The sequence below is a fragment of the Somniosus microcephalus genome, chromosome 13, assembly GCF_052327205.1.
Source record: "Somniosus microcephalus isolate GS21.2 chromosome 13, FLI_Smic_1.0, whole genome shotgun sequence".
NCBI classification, from domain to species: domain Eukaryota; kingdom Metazoa; phylum Chordata; class Chondrichthyes; order Squaliformes; family Somniosidae; genus Somniosus; species Somniosus microcephalus.
Window position 1 is genome coordinate 71,408,227 of NC_140999.1, and position 26,723 is coordinate 71,434,949.

General features: G+C 47.0%; 1 protein-coding gene across 1 annotated transcript in view; it reads right to left on the minus strand.

Moving 5' to 3' along the window:
- Nucleotides 1–826: 826 nt before the first annotated feature.
- The window catches only part of smim7 (small integral membrane protein 7), a 38,134-nt gene continuing 12,237 nt past the window's right edge, over nucleotides 827–26,723 (minus strand). The window contains exons 2-5 of the mRNA XM_086005021.1: nucleotides 26,060–26,101; nucleotides 21,328–21,380; nucleotides 9,382–9,472; nucleotides 827–7,833 (exon numbers count right to left, since the gene is read on the minus strand). Coding sequence (XP_085861147.1) covers nucleotides 7,818–7,833; nucleotides 9,382–9,472; nucleotides 21,328–21,380; nucleotides 26,060–26,101 — 202 coding nt within the window. The 3' untranslated portion in view covers nucleotides 827–7,817. The remainder of the gene's footprint in view (nucleotides 7,834–9,381; nucleotides 9,473–21,327; nucleotides 21,381–26,059; nucleotides 26,102–26,723) is intronic.

Here is a 26,723-nt window from a genome sequence, read left to right on the forward strand (position 1 = left end):
GCTTTCCTAGCATCTGGCACTTCATTCGCCCTGCAGTACACCTCAATACGTTCCACATATGTCGCCCAATCTTCGACTTCATTGTCGAACGTAGAGATACTGCCACTCTTCTGCATCCCTGGGTGTGATTTAACTGTCAAAAATGGCGTCTCCCGCGCTTCCCCTTCTTCTCCGCTGGCACAAAATGGCATCTCCCGCGCTTTCCTTCCTCCCCGCGCTCGCCCTTCTTCTCTGCTGCGGCTTCTAAAAATGGCGTCTCCCACACTCTCCCTTCTTCTCCCCGCGGACACTGTTCAGCCCTTGAGCCCTGGCTGTGCTCTGCGCATTTTTTTTTGTGCGCCTTTCCCGTTTCTGCCGCTCGGTCCTGAACCCGGCTGTTGCTTTACCCTCTCTCTCTCTCCGTTTTGTTTTTTCGACGCCACTCGGTTTTCAACCCCCGGCTGCGCCCTGTGCGCTTCACCCTCTGTCTTACCCCGTTGACGCTGCTCGGCTTTCTCTCCGCCGTCGGTCGGCTCCAGCCGCCGCTGTCCAGGAAGGGTCTGCGCTGTACCTGTCGTCAGTCTATTGCTGATCGTCGTGGCTGGGGAACCAAGCCCGGCTCTCCACAGCCTCCCCTGCGATGTTCACTCTCTGCCGGACGACTGGGCGGTTGCTCATGGTCGACGCCTGTGTTTCTGGCCTCGACTTTCTTCCACCACCCTCCCGGAGCGAATCCTCGAAGGGAAATGCAGAGTTGCAGGTAGATTCGAATCGACACTCGTCGCCACTGTTAGATCCGTGATTCTGAGAGTATGATGTTTTTCAATAACCACACGAATGCTGTTACTTAACAATCAACAGGTATTTACTGGAGTGGGGTAGTCTCAGGACTGGGGTACAGAGGCATGCTCAAGGCTTATATACAGGTGTGGTCACTGCCGGTACTGTAAAAGTAGTTCTCTCTTAAAGGTACATACACTACAGTTTTCTCCCTTGAAAGCTGTCAATTCCAAAATAACAAAAATCAAACAAATCACTCAAAATAAACGTGAAGCTGAGTTGAGCCAACATCCTCATTTTTCAGCCACCTGAAAATATATCCGAGAGAAACATTTAACATAAGTTTAACAATTCAGAGTAAAATACTTATTTTACTCGGAGCTGGCTGTACAGTGCTGCAAATTGTTTACTTGCAGAAGCCTACTTCTGTGTCAGAATTTAGAGCACGTGCCTGGAACTTTATTGAGTGGGCTTTGTTTGTCTGCGGCTGCCTTGGTTTTTCCAAATTAGCAAGATCTGTCAATCAAAGCAAGTCTTTTCTTCATGCAGCTTAATACCACCTCCCTTCTGAGTCAAGTGATCCCCACTTTTTAAAGCATAGAATGGGGTCCACACTAGGAACTGTTTTTTTTTTACAGACCTTTCACAGAATTTGCAGTTTGTCAGCATTGCTCCGCCCCTTCTGAAGGACTGACAGCACCAGCCAGGGAAACCATTAGGAGCAGCAACAGTAACTGACTTTTTGTTTATGAAATGTCAAAACAAGTAAAGCATGAACTTTATCGGCGGTAACTGGCAGGAGTTACATGTATCTCAGCCCCATTAGCTCCTTGCAACAGTGTAACCTCCAACTCACCATGAGGAAATTCACAGCTCTTCTACTATACAAAAGATCTGTCACACTTCAAAATGTCACACTTTGACAGATAAATACAAGTTTTTCAAATTTTTTTAACAAGAAAACCAGTCATTCTTGCTGCCTCTAACTGACCTCAGGAGGTGCCCAAGAACATCTGGCTTCCAACTGACACCAGTAATTAGATCTTGTGGCTTAAGTGTCAGCTGTGGCTCAGTGGGTAGCACACTTACCTCGGAGTCAGAAGGTTGTGGGTTCAAATCCCACTCCAGGGACTGGAGCACATAAATCTAGGCTGACACTCTAGTGCAGTGCTGAGGGAGTGCTGCACTGTTGGAGGTGCCGTCTTTGGATGAGACATTAAACTGAGGCCCCGTCTGCTCTCGCAGGTGGATGTAAAGGATCCCATGGCACTATTTCGAAGAGCAGGGGAGGTATCAATATTTATCCCGCAATCAACATAAGAAAAAGAGATTATCTGGTCATTATCACATTGCTGTTTGTGGGAGCTTGCTGTCGCGTTTCCCACATTACAACAGTGACTACACTCCAAAAGCACTTCATTGGTTGTAAAGCGCTTTGGGATGTCCGGTGGTCGTGAAAGGCTCTATATAAATGCAAGTCTTTCTTTTTAAAAAGGGAGAGGCCAGACGCACACATCTGCACCGTAGCAGCAGAATAATACATGGAATAATGCTCTCGTCCTTATAAAGCAAAGTATCCCGACTTGTCCTGAGAAACACCACGGGAGAGCCACTGGTGTTTTACGTGTGTGGGTTATCCACTCCTTGGATAAAACTTAGAGGAGCTGCCTGACATATTATACAGTTCAAAGCTCAACCATGAAGTACTCACTGGTCAGCAATATGAGCACCATTTCTCAGTTAGACAAGTTACCTTTATTCTTGTTAAAACTAAATCAAATATTTGATACAGAAATTATATAAGCTACAACAGCAATAAACCTTGGTTCCCAGTTCAGCAATTAATGGTTACCCAAGTAAAGTTAGCCCTCATACTCACCATGGGCATTCTTTATATGATTTCACCCTCCACCAGCCGCCCACCCCCCCAAAAAAAAATACTTTCATGCAATTTATACATTATCCCTCTGGATCTCCTTGCAGTATTTGCTGTCTGAGTACTCCCATTCTTCTTGTGCCCATTTAAAAGGTGGGATTGGCCAGGAGGAACCCACAGTTTCTTTCCTTCACTCAGCACTACCTGATGGTGCATGGCAATGATCAAAAACTCTGTGTACCAAATCGCAAGCACAAACCCACACCCTAACACTCCAGAACAAGTCACATTAATTCTATAACCCACTGGGGTCCTTTTAAAAGCCAGTAGTCGCTGATGTACTCACTGCTGTAACAATCTGTTTGTAATATTTAACGGTAAGATTTTAATTGAACATTTCCAGTTTTACAGTTGGTCGTTCTACGGGTGTTAGAGCCAATTAACACAATGCAACTGTGAAAAGTACAGATAAATTATTGCACACCATATCTCAGCATAAACCTGTAACCGAGAGGTGCAGCTGGTTTAAGAAAGACTTGCATTTCTATAGCACCTTTCACAACCTCAGAACGTCCCAAAGCGCTTTACAGCCAATGAAGTACTTTTGAAGTGTAGTCACTGTTGTAATGAAGGAAACGCAGCAGCCAATTTGCACACAGCAAACTCCCACAATGTGATAATGACCAGATAATCTGTTTTTGTGATGTCGATTGAGGGGTAAATATTGGCCAGGACCCCAGGGATAACCCCCCTCCTCTTCTTCAAAATAGTGCCATGGAATCTTTTCCGTCCACCTTAGAGGACAGGGCCTCGGTTTAACATCTCCAAAAGACGGCACCTCCGACAGTGCAGCACTCCCTCAGTACTGCACTGGAGTGTCAGCCTAGATTTTTGTGCTCAAGTCTCTGGAGTGCAACTTGAAACCGCAACCTTCTGACTCGGTGGCAAGAGTGCTACCCACTGAGCCACGGCGGACACCACAATTAACCTTATTACGTCTAGTCTCTCAGGTAATTTCTCACACAAGAAGCTCAATGTCTAATTTTGTTTTCTGCACCCACCTCACAAAAATGAAACTATGCATTTTCAGATGAAAGGTCTGGTCAAACAATTACTCAAGAACAGCACGTTTCTAGTTTGGGTTGCTGATTTATAGAATTTAAAAGTAACAAGTTTAATGTGCTGCACACACCCACCTACTTACAGTATTAAATTTGGCTATGTAGATTTTGAGACAAACAGCATTACATGAGGATTTATGCAGCAGCTGTTTTAGGCAGTACCTTGCCCGTACTGACCCACACTAATTAGCACAAAGGCATCCACTGTTTACGTAGGCAACTGAAGGCCACAGCTACCAGACAGCTGCCAAAATCTAGCCCCCTGCTGATGGTCAGCCCCAGCACACTATACTTATCAGAGGGTTGGTTTCACGCAGGGAATGGTTGCAGAGTGTGGAGGTAGTGCAACAAAAACAGCCAACTACCCAGTCATACACTGCGCTCTGACCAAAAAATAGTACCTTTAAAAAAAGTGGATGAGGAGTTATCTGTGAAAAGTTTGGTATAAATTGGTAAGTGTGAATGATTTATGAAGAAGCTAAAACTCAACATTATCCACTCGTCACTCAGCAACAGGTAAATGAAACACAACTTAGTCTCTGGCGTTTACATGGAGTAATCATAAACTACTCAGAGTTGCAAGCAGGCATTAATCAGCACTGAACTTCCACATTCCTTACAAACAAACACACTCTATTGAAGATTTTAACTATTAATTGCTGCATTAAAATTAAACAGTTGTGTTTAATGAGTGAATGAAACATCTTTCTTCTCTGGACGCAGTGTTAGCATGAAGCACTCCCAGGTCTGGTACAGTGCGGGTTAGGAAACAGCTAAAATTCACTTTACGTTGGAGCCTTGCAGCTGTAAGAAGAATCTATCTACACAGCAGTCTGGCTGTGGACCATCTCCCTGTGTTTACTTTAACAAAACCTATGCCGATAACACTGTCTTGCTTCCCCATTTACAATATGGGATGCAGCTAATGATGAGAGAACTGCATGACTGCAGTCAGTTGCACCCCTGTAGTGTAAAAGCACCTGTTAATAAAAACAATTCAAGTGATTTCTATGCTGAAATAGGGCTACTTGAACAGCTTGAAACACAGGGATATCATCTCTTTCTCTCTGCCCAGTATTCTGTATAGAAACCCAATTCATTCCAATTACACTTTACAGCTAGTTGCTGCAGTAAGCATTGTTAGGCCAAGAGTAACATGGGTCAGGTACAATCCAGGGCTCCTCCATATTCTTACATTTACAATTCAAATCCTAGCATTCCACATTCCACTTGCAATACTTCAGCAGCCATTAGGAAGTTTTGTGCTGTGCGAGCACGTCTACATTGAAGGAAACGGTAACTGCCACTTAACACCGAACAAAACTGAATCCCAATTATCCACAATGAGATTTAGTCAAACCACCAAATGCAAGCACTCTACCAGCCAGATTCCTGGAATGTTTCCTTAATCCTGGTTGGCCCAGACTGCTGTCCAGAGACTGGATTGGCTGCAGCTTCCCCTCTGGCTGTTGCTAAACAGTCTGGAGGTTTGACAGAAATGAGGGAGTCCATGTGGAGGCAGGAGACGCAGAAAAAGTATCCAAGAAGAAAAAACGGGTATCATGGTGTAAATTAAACCACTGGCACAGGAAACCACAGTGATGCTGCTGTGGCCTTTTATACTGTGAGCTCAGTCTCTAAACAGGGTCTGGATGTTTAAGCTCCATTCAAGTGTGCAAACCAATGTATTTCAATTACCCCATTTTACTCCTCTCCTCCATTCCACAAAAAACTGTGATGTCTAAAAGTTAATACAGATGGCAAATTTAACAATTCATCAACATAGGCAAGAACTCAAAAATGGAGGCAAGTCACAAGTACTTTAAATACAAATAAGTGTTAACACGTTCCACTGCATCCAGAGACCATGCACAAGTGTGGTTAAAAAGACATTTCACTTTCAGAAACCGCTTTTGCTTCAGGTTTAGTTTTTGTGATCAGGCACCAGATACGACTATGGTGCACGAACATGAAGTATCAGATGCACCATGCTCCACGAGCCACATGCCCCATTTCACTATTAGCAGTTACAAAAATAAAAATCAGAACCAGCCTGCAGACAAAGATAGCAAGATTATACTCACTGATGGGGCATTTCAGCAGCTTTCTTGGAACTAAAGAGATTTTAAAACAAGTTCACAGGTTTGTTGTATTGCAACTTGTGTTCATTATAGAAGTTTACAGCTTCAAGTTGAGTTTCATTGGGACTCATTTTAGTGGCGTCAATGGCAACACATTTATGGAGATTGCTGCAAATGTCACGGTGACAAAGCCAGACCCACACCCAATTTATAACATTTTACTTTCTCTGTTCACACCCTGTCCCCAGATAAGAGGGCAGGTGAGCAACCTACCGGTTCCTGTACTAAAGTCACGATGGCGCCCACTCTCTGAGCACCTGTGAGAGGTTGCTTCTCTGACTTATTTTGCTGTTCCCCCAACAGTAGAGCATGGTGCACCCAATATTTCATTCAGACACCATCGAAGTGCACCGGTGTAGCCATTATCCTTTCGACAGATGGTAATGTTACGCCTGTTACTCTACAAATGTTCACTGGATGTAGACTATTACCGAGGATTACAAGTGCCCAAGTTATAGGCACTACGTCCACCAAAGGCCTGTGGCCAGCACTGCTGCACAGATCACTGGTCAACCAGAGGGTAGCATTGTAGCTTAAAGTACTTAAAAATGGAAAACTTTCATCACTGATGAGAATCCAAGCAGGCATTCAAGGGACACTAGCCCTGAATGTGGCAGAACAGGGGCTGGGTGGGGGAATAAGCAAAAATACACAGGCATAGGTCATGAACCTTTTCATTGTTCTTATTGTTTATTGAGGGGAACAGTATTGAGTGAGTGATGAACTCTTCAGTCACATTGAAACTATAGCCCACCGAAGTGTTCATTTCACAGACTCCTGTGGGCTAAATACTAGTTAAAAAAGCTGCAGGTGATGTGGACAAGTACTGGCTGCAAGTTTCAGGCTGTAATCAGAATTGCTCCTTGGGGTACTGTCCCACTTTGGCTATAACTCCCTATAGAAAATGTACAAAGGGCAGTCAACCATGATTAGTATGTGTGTGTGTAGCAGACTAATAGTTACAGACAGGCCATTAGACTAAATTTAAACAAATTTTTATGCACGAGAATTCAATAGGATCAATTTTTTGTGATGCAGTTTCATCAATCACTTTACTGTGTTTTCTCTCCCACTGCACACAATGTCACATTGTCATCTTTTAAAAAACAAAACTGAAATCTACATTAAAAGAGGGTGCATTATGTGTAAGTTACAGATCGGCATAGACTTCAGCACAGAAGACCCTCACCATCTCTGGAGTCTACAAAATGCCGTGGATTAATTAGCTGTTATTTCTATGCCAGCCAGGACCTGTGTGATAATGGTGGGCACAGTGCTTTCCAAATTTACAGATTCTTATGTTTTGTGCAGCTCATGTGTGGGGGTACACTTGGACAGCAGTTTGAGTGGTCAGTACCAACTAGCTGTACAAAAACAAGTAGCATTTTTAAAATATCAACACAACTGTCCTGTTTAAGAATTCTTGATCAAATGCAGAATAAATTTGTTAAGATAGCGGCAACCTGTTTATGTATTAAACATAATTTTAATATTCGAAAAAAGTGTTTTTATACTGGGGTACTTCCACACTATGTCAGAACCTGAAGTTTTAAATCTGGATCAGCATTTATCTGGAGTGAACTAAATTAGAACTATGTGGATAAGGACCAGCGACCCAGCTCTTCCAACTGTGCAGTGCCAAGGTGTATGGGAAACTTTCTGAACATATGATCTGTCCAGGGAGTGAGGGGAAAATTCTGGGGGTAGTTAGACCGGACAGCCGTTATCTCCTCTGTAGCTGCTGTTACAGAACAACCAGACTTTGGACATGTGCAATTGTTTGTAGGTCTGGAAAAACACATGCCTGACCCTCAAAGCTGAACAAATGTAGAAATTATAATGGAGAAGGGAAAGAGTCTGCTAAGAATCCAAGTCCAGGGGGTGTCCTGAATTGCGTAATTTCCACAGCATCGATAGGTTTCATGATCCAAACAGCCTGGAAACAAACAACGACAAAAAATTGGTCAGCCATTTTTGGATAAAATTGACCACTTTTAAACACCATGGCTTGACACATGGGCTCAGGTACCTTTCTCTGCAAGGCAGAGAAAAAATAACTTGCATTTATACAGCACCTTTCACAACCTCAGGATGTCTCAAATCACTTCACAGTCTAGACGGCTAGTTTTGAAGTGTAGACACTGCCATAATGCTGCCAAATGTAGCAGCCAATTAGCACACAGCAAGATCCCACAACCAGCAATGACATAAATGATCAGATAATCTGCTTTAGTGATGTTGGTTGAGGAAAAATGTTAGCCAGGACACTAGGAGAATTCCCATGCTCTACTTCAAATAGTACTGTGGGATCTTTTATGTCCACCTAAGAGGGCAGACTGAGGCTCGGTTTAATGTCTCATCCAAAAGACAGCACTCCCTCAGTGCTGCACTGAAGTGTCAGCCTGGACTGTGGACTCAAGTCTCTGAAGTGGAGACAATCTGACTCGGAGGCAAGAGTGCTACCACTGAGCCAAGGCCAACACCTCCAATAGAGTAGCAGAATAACACCATGGATCTCCAAATGGCAAGGTTACAGTCGACCCATGGCATCAGGACTGAATGGAGGTTATGATGACAGCCATGTCTGCAGGACAGTCAGCTCCCATCCACCCCCTTGTAGCTGACTAGAGGGAAAGGCCAGGAAGCCTTTAGGAAAGGAAACCTGCAGTCCTTACCTGGTCTGGCCTAGATGTGACTCCAGTCCCACACTAACTAGACTGACTCTTAACTGCCCTCTGAAATGGCCTAGTAAGCCCCAGATTATGTGGTCATTAATGTCATTGTCAATTGTGGGATCTAGCTGTGTGCTAATTCACTGCTGCAGTTGCATCAAACCTCTACCAGTGGTTCCAGAAGGCAGCCCACCACCACCTTCAGGGCAATGAGGGATGGGCAATAAATGCCGGTCTTGTCAGCAGCACCCACATCCGGAGAATTAATTCTGCAGCTGTAGGAGCGTGGGACCCGGCCTTCCCGTCAGATACAGCAGTAGGACCGAGATCAGTAATTTACTACAACAGACACGCAGCAGTCTAGCACACGCTGTCCTGTTGGATTTGAAGATATTTTAACACTCAACTTTTAATGTGAAAGCCAAACAAAATTTTCAGGGTCAACTGATAATATGGTGTAGGTTGTTTTATTAATTGGTTTACTGCTAATCCCAGAGAGGCTTGAAGCAGAGTCCTTCCTATAAAGCAATTTAAAACACCAGCTGTTTAAATATTTCAGCCTAAAACATCTTTTTTAAACAAACACAAAAGCAAAATACTGCAGATGCTGTAAATCTGAAATAAAAACAGAAAATACTGGAAATACTCAGCAGGTCGTTACAGGTCGATGACCTTTAGTCAGACCGGAAACATTAACTCAGTTTCTCTCTCCACAGATGCTGCCTGACCTGCTGAGTATTTCCAGCATTTTATGTTTTTATTTTTAAAACAAACTTTCACCGAGTGTGAAATGGCAGAGTTTCTGGACTTACACAATCATACAGAACATCATGAAGACATTCCACAGGGCGAAGAAGATCCGGAAGTATCGCAGACTCAGCAGAAACTCTCTGACGTGATCACCTGGGAAACAAACCAATAATGATGAGGCCATTTCATTGGCTCCGGTTGTACAGTCTGACCACCCCTTCCCCCCACTCCTGAGCGAAGTGAGCAATTACAATATATTGTCCCTCGAGGATTATTCGGCCGAGTTAAATGAGGATACTAGCGCTGGAAACAAAACACGTCCCCACTTGCCTCAAGCAATTAAATTTCACTTTCAAGGTTGAACATTGTATTGGCTACCCTACTACTGGGGAAGGCAGTCAATCTGCTTGGGTCCACATCTTGCACTCAGTGTCTGCATGTACCCACGGCCACATATACCACAGGGTGGATGTAGCGCAAAGCTCCCTAATCTCTACTTCAGAAGGATGCTACTGTTGGGCCAATGTGATTTTTAAATTTCCCCACAACAGCCACGCTGGTGCCCGGAGTGAAGCCGACAATTTGTTTCCTGCAGCAGTTGTACACCTAGGGGGAACCTTTACAGAGGTGTCAGCTGTGGCTTAGTGGGTAGCACGCTCGCCTCTGCGTCAGAAGGTCGTAGGTTTAAGTCCCACCCCAGAAACCTGAGCACATAATCTAGGCAGATACTCGTGCAGTACTGAGGGAGTGCTGTACTGTCAGAGGTGCCGCCTCTTAGACAAGACGTTAAACAGAGGCCCTATCTGCCCTCTCAGGTGGATGTAAAAGATCTCATGGCACTAATGGAGAAAGAGCAGGGGAGTTCTCCCCAGTGTCCTGGTTAATATTCATCCCTCAGCCAACATCACTAAAAAGTTTATCTGGTCATTGTTTGTGGGATCTTGCTGTATGTAAATTGGCTGCTGCGTTTCCTATATTACAACAGTGACTACACTTCAAACATACTTAATTGGCTGTAAAGTGCTTTGGGTCGTCCCGGGGTCATGAATGGCACTATATAAATGCAAGTTCTTTTTTTCTTTCATCAGTCTTTCAACCCAGGTCCTGGAGATGAAAAGACAATGGGGGAGAAATTGACGATAGCCCCGTTTGGGGCGCCAGCCTCGCCAGGGCGCTAAAAGTAGTGCCCCGGAAGCATTCGCGGCCGCCCGCCGGAAATTGAGTGGTAGCGCCCCAAAGGGAAGCGCGACGCTACTGGAGGCGCCCCGCGCATCCCTCTTGGGGCGCTGCGACTGAATATCGTGGTGCAACGTGCCGCAGCACCACACGCTGTGGCACGTCGCACTGCGGTATTGCAGGCCTTCCTCCCCTTCTGAAAGGGGAGGGGCCTTGTGCAGCGCGATCCGGGGCCCAGCTGGGCCCCCGAGGATCGCGAGTGTAGGTAAAAGAGCCCGGCACTGAGGAGAAGTGCCGGGCTCTTGGAACGCAGCCGGCACTCCGCTGGGGGGGGGGGGTTTTTAGGAGGCCGGGGACGGGAGCACAGGCAGGTGCTGGCAGGTGGCCAGCAACAAAAATGGCCGCCCCGCATCTCTCTGGCCGGTTGGACATAGCGTCCGGCGGTAAATCAGGGGGCGCTTCCAAATATCGTGGCCGGGGCGTCAGCGGGGCGCCGCGCACACTGATTACATCGGTAACGGCGCAGCGCTAGCGGCTAGCGCCACCACTGCATCCCGCAGAATTTAGCGGGAGGCGTGGACAGTGCCGTGCCCGGGTGCCAGTTGGCTTGTGACCCACTTAGTGCCCTCTTAAGTTGCTAACGGGTTGCGCAGCCAACTGAATTTCTCCCCCAATGTTCTTAACTCTGAGTCCCCTGGACAGTACATCAACTTAATTAGAACTACTGAAAAATTTATAAATAACACCTCTTGAAGGACATGCACTAAGTGCTAGGCAGGAAAACTACAGGATACAAAGTGAAGCGTCTGGACAACTTGCGATGCACAGCTGCATAGCACAGTGTCTAAATATATCATCCCAGTCCAACTAGGATCAATTGTTAGCTTCTGGTTTGTTTTAATGCATGGCACGTCGTCCATTGCAACAATCTGCCCTGGAGTGCAGGTGTCAGAAGCAGTGCTGGAGGGAGAGGTAATGATGCTGCAAGAGTTTCCAGCTTCACATGGCACAGGTTGAGGGTGTGTAGTGCATACTGGCAGTATACACAGCACAATACAAAGAATATAGGACGTGATCTTCAACACAATGGAACGCCAGGTAAAGGAAGAAAATGAGCAGAAAAATTAGATTGTTAAAAAGTACAAAAGGAAGAGAAAAGAATCATAGTAGGGCAAGTGGAGTTTGTTGCAGTAGGAGATAATCTAGCTAACAGTGACCACAATATAATTCAGTTTAAAGTAATTATGGAAAGAGACCAGAAAATATCGAAGATAAAAATGCTCAACTGGGTAAGAGCTAATTTCAGTGATTTAAGAAAGGACCTAGAATGGGTAGATTGGAAAAGGCGATTGCAGGGTAAAGCAGTAATGGAGGGCATTCAGGGAAGATATAGTTCAGGTACAAACTAGGCATATTCTTTTGAATGGAAAAGGTGGAGCATCCAAAGCTAATGCACCCTGGATGACAAAGGAAATAAAAGTTAAAGTAAAATAGAAAAAGGAGGTGTATGACAAATGTCAGAAGCAAGATTCAGTTAATAACCAGGAAGATTATTATGGAAAATACAGGAGGGAATTGAAAAAGTTAATACGAGAGGCAAAGAGAGGTTACGAGAAAAGATTAGCAGGCAACATCAAATTGAACTCAAACATTTTTATAAACATATAAAGTGTAAGTGATTAGCTAGGGAAAAAGTTGGGCCTGTTAAGGACCCAAAGGGAAATCTTCCTGCAGAGGCAGAGGACATGGCAAAAGTATTAAATGAATTCTTTGCATCTGTCTTCACAAAGGAAGTGGATGGTGTGAAGGTTACACTAAAACTGAAGGTTACACTGAAAGAGTAGGAAGTCACACAACACCAGGTTATAGTCCAACAGCTTTATTTGAAATCACAAGCTTTCGGAGCGCTGCTCCTTCGTCAGGTGAAGTGAAGAGAAGCATACAGGCACAGCATATATAGTCAGAGAAAACTGCCAGATGATTACAGGTAATCTTTCTAACTGCCCTTTATCACACCTCGGCAGAGAGATAATCACAGCAATCAAAGGTGTGAATGGTGTCCAAACAGGTCAGTCAGGAAAACATTACATCAAAGAACAATGAGGTGGGGTCACAAGGGGTCAAATGTTGCAGATGCTGGGGTCTGTATGAAAAACAGAAAAATAAACAAAAAACTTTGCTGGAAATCGCAGCAGGTCCGGCCGCATCTGTGCAGAGAGAACAAGCCAACGACGACTCGAGTCTGGATGACTCTACGTCAGGTGGGGTTACGTGTAGCGTGACATGAACCCAAGATCCCGGTTGAGGCCGTCCTCATGAGTGCGGAACTTGGCTATCAGTTTCTGCTCGACGATTTTGCGTTGTCGTGTGTCTCGAAGGCCGCCTTGGAGAATGCTTACCCGAAGATCGGAGGCTGAATGTCCTTGACTGCTGAAGTGTTCCCCGGCTGGGAGGGAACACTCCTGCCTGGCGATTGTTGCGCGGTGTCCGTTCATCCGTTGTCGCAGTGTCTGCATGGTCTCGCCGATGTACCATGCTCCGGGGCATCCTTTCCTGCAACATATGAGGTAGACAACGTTGGCCGAGTCACATGAGTATATACCATGTACCTGGTGGGTGGTGTCCTCACGTGTGATGATGGTATCTGTGTTGATGATCTGGCATGTCTTGCAGAGGTTGCCGTGGCAGGGTTGTGTGGTGGCGTGGTCGCTGTTCTCCTGAAAGCTGGGTAATTTGCTGCGAACGATGGTCTGTTTGAGGTTAGGCGGCTGTTTGAAGGCGAGTAGTGGAGGCGTGCGGATGGCCTTAGCGAGGTGTTCGTCGTCATCTATGACATGTTGAAGGCTGCGGAGAACATGGCGTAGTTTCTCCGCTCCGGTGAAGTCATAGACGACGACGAACACCTCGCTAAGGCCAGCCGCACGCCTCCACTACTCGCCTTCAAACAGCCGCCTAACCTCAAACAGACCATCGTTCGCAGCAAATTACCCAGCTTTCAGGAGAATAGCGACCACGCCACCACACAACCCTGCCACGGCAACCTCTGCAAGACATGCCAGATCATCAACACAGATACCATCATCACACGTGAGGACACCACCCACCAGGTACATGGTACATACTCATGTGACTCAGCCAACGTTGTCTACCTCATACGTTGCAGGAAAGGATGCCCCGGAGCATGGTACATCGGCGAGACGATGCAGACACTACGACAACAGATGAACGGACACCGCGCAACAATCGCCAGGCAGGAGTGTTCCCTCCCAGCCGGGGAACACTTCAGCAGTCAAGGACATTCAGCCTCCGATCTTCGGGTAAGCATTCTCCAAGGCGGCCTTCGAGACACACAACGCAAAATCGTCGAGCAGAAACTGATAGCCAAGTTCCGCACTCATGAGGACGGCCTCAACCGGGATCTTGGGTTCATGTCACGCTACATGTAACCCCACCCAACGTAGTCATCCAGACTCAAGTCGTCGTTGGCTTGTTCTCTCTGCACAGATGCGGCCGGACCTGCTGCGATTTCCAGCAAAGTTTTTTGTTTTTTTTCCTGTTTTTCATACAGACCCCAGCATTTGCAACATTTGACCCCTTGTGACCCCACCTCATTGTTCTTTGATGTAATGTTTTCCTGACTGACCTGTTTGGACACCATTCACACCTTTGATTGCTGTGATTATCTCTCTGCCGAGGTGTGATAAAGGGCAGTTAGAAAGATTACCTGTAATCATCTGGCAGTTTTCTCTGACTATATATGCTGTGCCTGTATGCTTCTCTTCACTTCACCTGACGAAGGAGCAGCGCTCCGAAAGCTTGTGATTTCAAATGAAGCTGTTGGACTATAACCTGGTGTTGTGTGACTTCCTACATTTGTCCACCCCAGTCCAACAGCGGCATCTTCACATCACACTAAAAGAGAAGGAAGTTATGGACAGGATTAATAATGGATAGAGAAGATGCACTAAAAAGATTAGCATTACTGAAAGTTAGTAAGTCACCTGGTCCAGATGGAATGCATCCTAGATTGCTGAAACAAGCAAAGGTAGAAATAACACAGGCATTGGTCACAATCTTTCAATCCTCATTGGATACAGTAGTAGTGCCGGAGGACTGGAGGGTTGCTAATGTTATACTATTCAAGAAAGGGGAGGGGGATAAACCAGGAAATTACAGGCCAGTCAGCCTAACATTGGTGGTGGGAAAGTTATTGGAAACTTTTATCAGGGACATAATAATCTTTCATTTGGAAAGGCATGGGTTAATCAAGGAGAGCCAGAATGGATTTGTTAAAGCAAATCGTATCCGACTAACCCGATTGAATTCTTTGATGAGGTAACAGAGAAGGTTGATCAAGGTAGTGCAGTAGATGTTCTATATATGGGCTTTTCGAAGTCATTCGACAAAGTGCCACACAGGAGGCTTATTAAGAAGATGGAAGCCCACGGGGAAAGTGGCGGTATGGATACAAAATTGGCTCAGTGACAGGAAGCAAAGGGTGGTGGTGGCGGGTGGGTGTTTTTCAGACTGGGAGGTGGTTTGCAGTGGTCTTCCCCAAGGGTCAGTTTTGGGTTCATTACTCTTTGCAATTTTTATAAATGACCTAGACTCAGGTGTAGGGAGCAGCATTATAAAGTTTGCAGATGCTACAAAACTTGGCAAAGTAGATGATCATGATGAGGATAGTTATAGGCTTCAGGATGACAGACAGGATGGTTAAATGGGCAGAAGAATGGCAGATGGAGTTCAATGCGGAGAAGTGTGAAGTGATGCACTTTGGGAGGACCAATATGGAAAGACTGTATACTGTAAATGGGACAATTTTGAAAAGTGTAGATGAGCAGAGACACGTCGGTGTCCATATACACAAATCCTTAAAGGTGGCAGGGCAAGTTGATAAGGTGGTTAAAAAAGCATCCGGGTTACTTGGGTTTATAAATAGAGGAATAGAATAGAATATAAATAGAGGAATAGAATATAAAAGCAAAGAGTTCATGCTACAACTTTATAAATCACCGGTCTGGCCTCAGCTGGAGTATTGTGGACAATTCTGGGCCCGACACTTCAGGAAAGATGTAAAGGCCTTAAGAAAGGGTACAGTGGAGGTTTACCAGGATGTTACCAGGGATGAGGGGCTTCAGTTATGAGGAGAGGTTGAAAAAGTTAGGACTGATCTCCTTGGAACAGAGAAGGTTAAGAGGTGACCCAAGAGATTTAAGATGATGAAAGGTTTTGATAGAGGGAATAATTGTTCCCTATTTACTCTGGCGAGTGGGTCAATAACTAAAGGTCATAGATTTAAAATCATTGGAAAAAGATCTAGAGGGGAGAGGAGGAGAAATGTTTTCACTCAGTTGTCAGGATCTGTAACGCTCGACCTGAAAATGTGGTGGAAGCTGCTTCATAAATAATTTTAAAAGGGAGTTGGACGGGTACCTGAGGATGAGCAACTTAAAGGGTTACGGACAAAAAGCGGGGATGCGGGACCAGGTTAACTGCTCTTTCAGGAAGCCAGCACTGGCACGACGGGCCGAAGGGGCTCCTGCTGTGCTGTAAGTTTCTATGATTCTATGTCAAGAGACATTGAGATCCTCCTCTTAAGACGCTCCTTAAAACCTACCTCTTTGACCAAGCTTTTGGTCACCTGTCCAAACATCTCAGGAGGCTCAGTGTCAAGTTTCGTTTGATAATTGCACTGGTGAAGCTCTTGGAAGTTTTACTACATTAAAAGCGCTATATAAATGGAAGTTATTGTTGTCCAAGAATGAATGTGTATAGCCTGTAGCTCAGTGGTAGCACTCTCGTCTGAGTCAGGAGGTCATGAGTTCAAATCCCAGTCCAGGGACTTGAGCACATAATCTAGGCTGATTCTCCAGTGCAGTACTGAGGGAGTGCTGCATTGTTGGAAATACCACCTTTTGGATGAGACGTTAAACTGAGGGCCCACCTCCCCTCTCACGTGGATGTAAAAGATACCCCGACACTATTTCGAAGAAGAGCAGTGGAGTTTCTCCCAGTGTTCTGGACAATATTTATCCCTCAACCAACATCACTAGAATAGATTAACTGGTCATTATCACATTGCTTTTTTGTGGAATCTTGCTGTGCACAAATTGGCTGCTGTGTTCCCTATGTTACAACAATGACTACACTTCTAAAAAAAAACTCAATTGGGGCATCCTAAGGTCATGAAAGGCACTGTTATAAATGCAAGTCGTTTTTCTTTTAAGCGTGAAATGTACACAAAGTACACACTGTACATGAAACATATATTTCTAGTTTTGCATCACTTCAGATCTCCCACGTCTGCTCAGTGATGAGGACTGCCAGCAAGCAGTTCCCATGGACATTGGACAGGCAGGCACCTAGACTAGTCCTGGAGGCCAATCAGGAGACTTCCAGGCATCAAAACTCAGCATCTGCCAGGACAGTGCTGTTCTTCCTGTCCAGCATCCAGGGAGGGGAATGTTGGAAACACACACAGTAAATCAGAACTCTAAAGTGAACTAGAACAAGGAAGTAAACCTCTCTATCAGTCAATATGTAGGGACGTTAAGCTAGGAATTGTATACAGTCAAGAATTAACAGGAAGAAAAGGAATCCAACGATGAACTAACGTTTATAATTCATAGCGAGACAGAGGCAGGGAGAGATATGGTGGGGGGGAAAGCACAGGTGGTTGGTGGGTTTCCGAGGGAGATAGATTAGAAAGAGCAATTTAGTCGAGAAGCACTGATCACAGATAATTGAAGGTTCATGCAAGGTGCTGCACCAATAAAGAGCAGGAACAGAAGAGCTGCACTTAATTTTACTGTAACACAAGTTAAGGAAGCTGTATCATTGATCACGTGGCTAAAGACAAAACAAAATCCAAAATGGAGACATCAAACAGCCTGCAAGTGCTCCCCTTGTTGACGTACAGCATCCACCAGGGAATTAGATTTCAACTGTTGTCAGGTAAATTATTCCCCCCCTCCCCTTCCCATCCTGTTGAATGAGCAACCAAGGCGACAGCAGCTGGAGCACAGACTCTCCAGCAGGTCTCAGGAGATGTAGGAGGAGAAGGAAAGAAGCGAGAGAGAGAAAAAGAGAAAGTCAGAAAGATTTATAGTAATATAAAATAGGGGAGAAAGAAAGGGAGCGACTACTAGGTTGTAAGTTTTAAACACAACAGTAAAAAAAATTAAAGAGAACAAAACAGGAATATAGTATTCAGATAAAACACATGGATTCAGAGAGATCAACCACATGAGCTGTGAAAAATCCGAACCCCTGGGCCTCTGCTTCAGTCTGGACTGGGGCGACAAATTTCTTCACCGTACATGAGCAATTTGAGACATGAGGTATAGTGAATGTAGTGAGCTCAGGAGGAACAGGTGACTTTGGACCTCTGGTTCCCAAAGCTCTCCACCACTGGGGGTTTTCCTCGCCTCATGTCTGGATCTGTTGTAGGCTCATTGATAGAGACTGATTGCTGTGATTGGTCAACAACTCCAATATGGTTGTATCACATGACTACCAGGATGGTAGAAGGCGAACGAGATGGACCTCGGTCTTCGCCCAGCAATTCCTATGTTCCCATGTGCCACAGGGATGGGATTTTCTCAGGGTGTCGGACCAGTCAGGGAGGAGCAAAGAAAACCGCACTGAACAAACGTCAGTTCCCAACCATTGATACAACCACTTCTAACTGTAAATGACACAACATCTTGATTAATGAAGCATGCAGTGAGATGGAGAGACAGGCAAATTAATGTAGGAAGGAAGCAAGAACAGGATACACCTGCTAAGTTACAAAGCAAGATGGCAGTTCTGAGTGCATGGAGCTACAGTCTCAGCAGCATCAGAGGAACTGGCATTCCACTGCTTATTTTACCCTGATTCAGGCTTTAAGGTGAAGATCAAGAAATCACATTTGCACAATTATTCAGCGACACAAACCCATCACTCAAGGTCTGGTGCATTTCATAGTATTTACAGCACAGAAATAGGCCAATGCCAGTGTTTATGCTCACCACGAGCCTCCTCCCACCTCTCCATCTAACTTCACCTCCTATTCCTTTCTCCCTCATACGACTATCTAACTTCCCCTTAAATACATCTGTAGTAGTTGCCTCAACTACCCCATGTGATAGAGAGTTCCACATTCTAACCACTCTCTGGATAAAGAAGTTTCTCCTGAATTCCCTGTTGGATTTATCAGTGACTGTCTTATATTTATGGCCCCTAGTTCTGGTCTCACCTCCCCACCCCCATAAGTAGAAACATCCTCTCTACGTCTACCCTTTCATAATCGTAAAGAGCTTGATCAGGTCACCCCTCAGTCTTCACCTTGCTAGAGAAAAGAGCCCCAGCCTGTTCAATCTTCCCAGATAGGTAGAACCTCTCAGTTCTGGTACCATTGTCGTGTAAAAAAACATTTCCCATCTCTCGTGCCTCTGTATCCTTTTTATAATATGGCGACTAGAATTGTACGCAGTACTCAAAGTGTGGTCCAACCAAGGTTCGATACAGGTTAAGCATAACTTCACCACTTTTCAATTCTATCCCTCTCGAAATAAACCCTATTGTTTGGTTTGCTTTTCTTATGGCCTTGTTATCCTGTGTCGCTACTTTTAGTGATTTGTGTATTTGTACTCCAAGATCCCATTGCTCCTCGAGACTCACCCTCCAAGTAATAAAAGTGACCTCCCTATTCTTCCTATCAAAACGGAATACCTGACATTTATGTGTTGAAATTAATTTGCCAATTATTTGCCCATTCTGCAAGTTCATTAATATCCTCTTGTAATTTGTTGCAGTCCTCCTCAGTATTGACTTTCCCCCCCAATTTGGTGTCATACGCAAATTTAGAAATTGTGTTTTTGAATCCAAAGTCTAAATCGTTAATATAAATTGTAAACAGCAGTGGTCCCAGCACTGATCCTTGTGGAACTCCACTACCCACCTTCTGCCACTCTGAATAGCTACCCTTTACCCCCACTCTCTGGCCTTATTAACCATGCTTCGCTACTTTAAGAGATTTGTGTATCTGTACCCCTGTTAACTCTACCCATTTAATATTTGCGGATGACACCAAATTGGGGGAGAAGGGGCGGACGGAGGAGCGCGAGGACGAGCGAGAACGTGCACAAGGGAGTAAAAGAGAGACGGATGAGGGAAAAGAGAAAGGAACGAGCAAGAAAGAGGAAAGGAGAAAGAACCTTTCATTTCTACAGTGGCGTTCATGACCTCGGGGCGCCCCGAAGCTCTCTGCAGCCAATTAAGTACTTCTGCATTTCAGTCATTGTTGTAATGTAGGGAAGCTCTGCTGCCCATTTGTGCACAGCAAGATCCAACAAACAATGTGATAATGACCAGATAATCTATTTTAGGTGCGGTTTGAGGGATAATTATTGGCGAGGACACCGGGGAGAATGCCTCTGCTCTTCCTCGAAATTGTGCCATGGGATCTTTTCTGCCACCTGAGGGGGCAGTTGGGGCCTTGGTTTAATGTTTCATCTGAAAGACAGCACCGCTGACTATGCAACACTCCCTCTGGGGAGTGTATTTATTGCTCAAACTATACCTTTTTCCCTATAGAAGAGAGAAATTAGCCAGATACTTGCAAGTTTTAAAAACAAACATCAGTGTTACCACTGCCCTGGGACAAGTCGTCCCTCCCTGCCACATCTTTCGGGTCACTGGGGTTAGCCACATGAATTCCAAAGTGGTTTCACTACAAAATGCAGAAATGTGACTTTCAATCCGTCTGAGATGCACCCCACAACCACCAAACCCTGGCACATCGAACTAGGAACCCTGCAAACTGAGATCTCCAAGTCAGGATCAAATCGGCATTCTTAAAAAAAAAAACCACACACTTAGCAAGACTATCATTTTATTCAAGAAGAATAGAGAGCACTTTGAATGAAAAGTACTCCACCTAGACTTCCCTGCCCCCTCAAATTACACATTCTCTTATGCTTTTTTTGACTTTTAATCCGATAATGCAGAATCTCAGTAAATTGGGTCAACGTGACTTCTGAGGTTTACTTTTTCCAACCCGAGGGCTTCTGTCAAGGGGCTTGGACAAAGCCACTTGGATTTTGGCCTCTGATGGGAAGCTTGGCTGTGCAAAACCGTCCAGTAACACGAGGAATGGGGCAGCAAGAGCTTCTGAAACATGGCCAGGCCTGCCACCTGGTGGCTGGGTACTTGACTTCACCCCATTCTAACATTTCCAACACTGAAGGCTTCAGAAAGAATTTACATCTCTATTTATTCCCCTCATCAAATACTTGTCTGTACTCAAAGCATTTACTATTCTTGTTTTGAGACAATAGTTCCTGCATTACATAATTGTGAATCTCCAACCTCTGAATTTCCCATTTTTAAATGATCCACTAATTTTGCTCTCCGATAAAAAGCTTCGTGTTGTGCATTTTTGATTTTCTATTGAAAAGGGTTTCCTCAAAAAAAAGTAGGAAATTCATCAGTGATGCCTCGTTCCAAAGCAAAGTGCACAACACACTGCACCTGACATTTAAAAATAAACAGTGCCGAGAGGTTCAGAACTGCGCAAACCAGAAAGATAGCAATTCTGTAAACTCATGCATCATCTGGTGTGCAAGACGGAGACGAGCAGCACGTGTGGGGTAAGTGAGTGCAAGAAGGGAACAGGTAACCAGAGATGACATGAGCACAGTGACAACTCTCCCTATCACATGGAATCCAACATAGAGTAACTAGGTATTACCCGTGTTACACACTCTGGGAGAACTAGATTGCATAAGGAAACTCTAAACTAGGAGGCCTGACAGAATTAAAAACTTTTTTTTTTTTTTTTTTACCAGTAGTCAGCTCACGCCCATCGTCTCCAAAACCCTGCAGTTCTTTTCTCTTTCTGAAATACAAAGGGGAAAACGATTCAATCAGCCACACAGTACAAGCAAATGAGATCAGTGCAAATAAACCAGCCTAAAAAATATATCATCTTTAATTAAAGAGGGTCCTGGGGGATAGGCAACGGCACTTGAGGTGGTGCTCTGGATTCCCCCACACATGGCCCCTCCGAGCCAAATCAGGCCATTACAAAGAGAACATTTTCTTTATTTTAGCAGCTTGCTCAAGAGAGGCACAAGGCAGAGAGCTGGCAGGTCAGTGGCCCACTCCATGCAGAATAAGTCACGGGAATCGCTCTATTTGTGGAACCCTGGATCCAGCAGTACCAGTCTACTTAATGCCCTAACTTATTGGAGAGCCTTTTCCCTTCTGTCTGAAACTGCAATGTGCAGGGAGTAGCAGTGCATTAGACGGGGAAACTACATTTTTTCTAGAAGGTGCAGCAAGCACAATATTTAAGTCTGCAGCCATGATCTGTGTAATTATACTGGGTGCAGACTTTCTCGATAATCATATATAGAATATGTAAACATAGTTACACAGAAGATCTCCTCCTTTCTCGTCGCTCTCCCTCCTCCCCCCTTCCTTGCTCTCTCCCTCTCCTCCCCTCTAACTCCTCTCTCCACCCTCCTCCCCCCTCGTCTCCTCTCTCCCCCCTCCCCATCTCTCTCCCTCCCCGCTCCCCCCTCTCTCCTCTCATCCCCTCCCCATCTCTCTCCTCCCCCGCTCCCCCCTCGCTCCTCTCTCCCCCTCCCCATCTCTCTCCTCCCCGCTCCCCTCTCCCTCCTCCCCTCTTCTCCTCTCCTCCCTCCCCCCTTCTCCTCCTCCCCCCCTCCCCTCCCCATCCCTTCCCCCTCCTCCCCATCTCGCCTCCCCATCCCTTCCCCCTCCCCCATCCCTTCCCCCTCCTCCCCCTCCCACCACCTCCCCCCTCCCCCCTCCTCCCCCCCACCACCCCCCTCCTCCCCCTCCCCCCTCTTCCCACCACCCCCCTCCCTTCCTCCTCCCCCCCTCCCACCACCACACTCACTCCCTCCTCCCCCCCCCCTCTCCCACCACCCCCCTCCCTCCCTCTCCCCCCTCCTCCCCCCTCCCACCACCCCCCTCCCTTCACCTCACCCCCCCCCTCCACAACCCCTCCCATCCCCCCCCCTTCTCCCCCACCCTCACCCCCTCCCCCCCTTCCCCCCCCCCACTTCTCCCCCCCCCTCCCCTTCCCCCCCTTCCTCCCCCCCCCTCTCCCCCACCTCCCCCTTCCCACCCCCTTCTCCCCCCCCCTCCCCCATCCCCCCCCCCTCTCCCCCCCCTCCCCCTTCCCCCCCCCATCCTCCCCCCCTCACCCCCCCCTCTCCCCCTCTCCCCCCCCTCCCCCTTCCCCCCCCCTTCTCTCCCCCCCCCCCCTTCTCTCCCCCCCTCCCCCCCCCCCCCCTCCCCCCCCCCCCATTCCCCCCCCCCTCCCCCCCCCCCCTCCCCCCCCCCTCCCCTCCCCCCCCCCCCTTCCCCCCCCCTCCCCCCCCCCCCCCCCCCCCCCTTCCCCCCCCCCTCCCCTCCCCCCCCCCCCTTCCCCCCCCCTCCCCTCCCCCCCCCCCCCTCCCCCCCCCTCCCCCCCCCTCCCCTCCCCCCCCCCCCTTCCCCCCCCTCTCCTTCTCCCCCCCCCCCCTTCTCCCCCCCTCTCCCCTCCCCCCCTCCCCCCTCCTTCTCCCCCCCCCCCTTCTCCCCCCCTCCCCCCCCCTATCTCCCCCCACGCCTCCCCCCCCCCTTCCCCCCCCCTTCTCCCCCCCCCTCCCCCCCTTCTCCCCCCCTTCCCCACCCCCCTTCCCCCCCCCCCTTCCCCCCCCTCCCCCCCCCCCTCCCCTCCCCCCCCCCTCCCCTCCCCCCCTTCTCCCCCCCTCCCCTCCCCCCTCCCCCCCTTCTCTCCCCTCCCCCCCCCTCCCCTCCCCCCCTTCTCCCCCCCCCCTTCTCCCCCCCCCTCCCCCCCTCCCCTCCCCTCCCCTCCTTCCCCCCCCTTCTCCCCCCCCCCCCCCTTCCCCCCCCCCTTCTCCCCCCCCCCCTCCCCCCCCCCTTCCCCCCCCCCCCTCCCCCCCCCCCCCTCCCCCCCCCTCCTCCCCTCCTTCCCCCCCCTTCTCCCCCCCCCCCCTTCCCCCCCCCCTTCTCCCCCCCCCCTCCCCCCCCCCTTCCCCCCCCCCCTCCCCCCCCCCCTCTCCCCTCCCCTCCTTCCCCCCTCCTTCTCCCCCCCCCCCCTTCCCCCCCCCTTCTCCCCCCCCCCTCCCCCCCCCCTTCCCCCCCCCCCCTCCCCCCCCCTTCCCCCCCCCCTTCTCCCCCCCCCCTCCCCCCTTCCCCCCCCCCCCTCCCCCCATTCTCCCTCCCCCCCCTCGCCCCCGGGGTACTTTCATCATTGTTTCGTAGATCAGATGCGTACTCCGGAGGTGCGCCTTCGACCCGCAATTTCTAGGCCACTGTGTAATGCTTGAAATGGATGGACGTGCACTAGATGTAGGACTGTTTTCATTTGTATAGATAGACTATCATAGAATGATACAGCACAGGAGGCCTTTGGTAGAGCTCTCCAATTAGTCCCACTCCCCGCTCTTTCCACACAGCCCTGAAAATTTTTCCCCTTCAAGTATTTATCCAATTCCCCTTTGAAAGTTATTATTGAATCTGCTTCCATCACCCTTTCAGGCAGCGCAATCCAGATCACAACAACTTGCTGTATAAAAAAAATTTCTCATCTCGCCTTTGGTTCCTTTGCCAATTACCTTAAATCTGTGTCCTCTGGTTACTGACCCTTCTGACACTGGAAACAGTTTCTCCTTATTTACTCTATCAAAACCAGTCATGAGTTTGTAAACATCTATTAAATCTCCCCTTAATCTTCGCTGCTCTAAGGAGAACCCCAGCTTCTCCAGTCTCTCCACAGAACTGAAGTCCCTCATCCCCGATACCATTCTAGTAAATCTCCTCTGCACCCTCTCCAAGGCCTTGACATCCTTCCTGAAGTGTGGTGCCCAGAATTGAACATACTACTCCAACTGATTTATGAAGGTTTAGCAGAACTTCCTTGCTTTTGTCCTCTATTCCTCTATTTATAAAGCCAAGAATTCTATATGCTTTTTTAAACAGACATCTCAACTTGTCCTGCCACCTTCAAAGATTTGTGTATGTGCACTATATACAGCTGTACGGTCTCGGTGATGGAATAACCTTGGGTAAAATAACCTGCAATACTCATCGTCAAGGATCAATAGTGGATAATGGCTATTTGGTCACCAAAGGGTGTCCATGGCACTGTATCTCACCGAGGAGTCAACATCTTCAGGAGAGAATGGAAAGGGAAGGAGGAAACTTTGGTGAGAATTTTTAAAAAGACAAGTCACTTATTTCCCAAGAAAAGAATGAGGCCTCGAGAAGTGGCTGGGAACAGAAAGACAAGACACAAACTTAAAAAGTATCCCAGAGGCCTTTTACAACCATTGGATTACCGTTGCAATGCAGTCACTGAAGGCCAATTTGTGCAGTTATGTCTCACTAGCATCAAACAAACGAATGACCAGATAATCTGTTTCTTGGCTGTGTCGGATGATAAAGAAATGCTGGCCAGGACGTCAGAAGAACTGCCCTGCTCCTCTTCGAATCGTGCCTCGAGTATTTGACGTCCACAGACAGGGCCTCGGCCTAATACAGGGCTGCCAACTCTGGTTGGATGTATTCCTGGAGGTTTCAGCCTCCCACTGCCCCGCTCCCACCGCCCCGCTCCCACCATTGGTCTACCCAACACGTCCATCCTCATGGCACACTATCTTCCCATGCCTATTGGAAAGCAAACAGACTCTTCATGACTCAATTGGGTGATTCTTGACTGTCAAACAACCTTTCTTTCCCCCAACTTCAATATTTTTAAAACTAATAAACAAAAGTCTTCAATGAAAAATACACAATTTTTTAAAAATTCCCCAATAATTTCTCTCCAGGATTGCTTGCAGGAATATCTTCAACTCCTGAGGCTCAAGCGCAATCCTGGAGGGTTAGCAACCCTAGCTTAACACCTCATCCAAAAGATGGCATCTCTGACAATGCAGCACTTCCTCAGTACTGCATTGAAGTGTCACCTGGATTACCTGCTCACATTCATAGCGGGGCTTCAACCCTCAACCTTCTGACTCAGGTGAGAAATGGAGTCATGCCGACATTAATTATCTTAGAGTAGAGCAGTTGTGAGGACTGGAAAAGTTGTGGACACTGTGGAGTTAGCTCTTACAGCCACTTTCTGTTTAAAAATTAATCTCCAGTCACAGAACCGAAGGTTCACACTCTTTGCGGCCTAATAAATGTTAAAGAAACAAGATACAGGAACCAGGAGAGCACGGGCCTGAAACCAATCCCTCCAAAGGCACGAGCTATGACAGAGTTCAGGCCTGGATGGTAATCAACAGAACCTGATCTTTAATTAGACGACACTTCCCCCACACTTCAATAACAGATGGACTTTCAATCACACATTCAATCGCAGGTTTCTATGCAAAACAAAAGACTTTTCTCTGCCCCGCCACCACAAAAATCAGGTGGACAAATTGCCCTATCGGACAGATTTGGGAACAACTCCGCCTGTAAGTAGGACAAATACACGTTTTACAGCCAACAAACATCTGGTCCCATCTGTGTCCAGGTTTGTATACTCACAGTTTGAAGTTCAGCACAGCTCCTGCATTCATCAGTAAGGTGCTGCAAGAGATTAAACAAAGTGAACACACAGAAGAGCAAGCTTTATGTTGTAATGTCCCACCCTTGCTGGCTTCCTTCTGTATTGCAGTTTGTTTGTTGGGACACATTTCTGCGCTCCTTTTCTGCCTACTTTTACAGTTAGTTGTTTCTGACTGAAAACGGAACAACATCTCCGGAGAAGCAGTGAGCGGTTAGTTTAGGAAATTTTATGTTAGTTAAATATTTTTTTAAACTCCCTCACCCCAAACACATTTCTTTGGTGTGGTGCCCACCGAGATTACAATCCACGAGCAGCAGGTAATGACATGGAAGGTTTTGCTGGCACACAGTTCAAGGATTTGTTTCAACTGAATTCATTCAGGCTAAAAATTACTTATAAAATATAAAAAATTCAATGGGGTATCAGTTTTCATGAAAAATAATTTTCAATGAAAATTTAAATCCCACAAATGCATTGTTTCTTGAAAGACTTGCATTTCTGTAGCACCTTTCACGACCTCAGAAAGCATTTTACAGCCAATGAAGTACTTTTGAAATGTAGTCACTGTTGCAATGTAGGAATCGCAGCAGCCAATTCCACACAGCAAGCTTCCACGTGATAATGGCCAGGTACATAGGAACA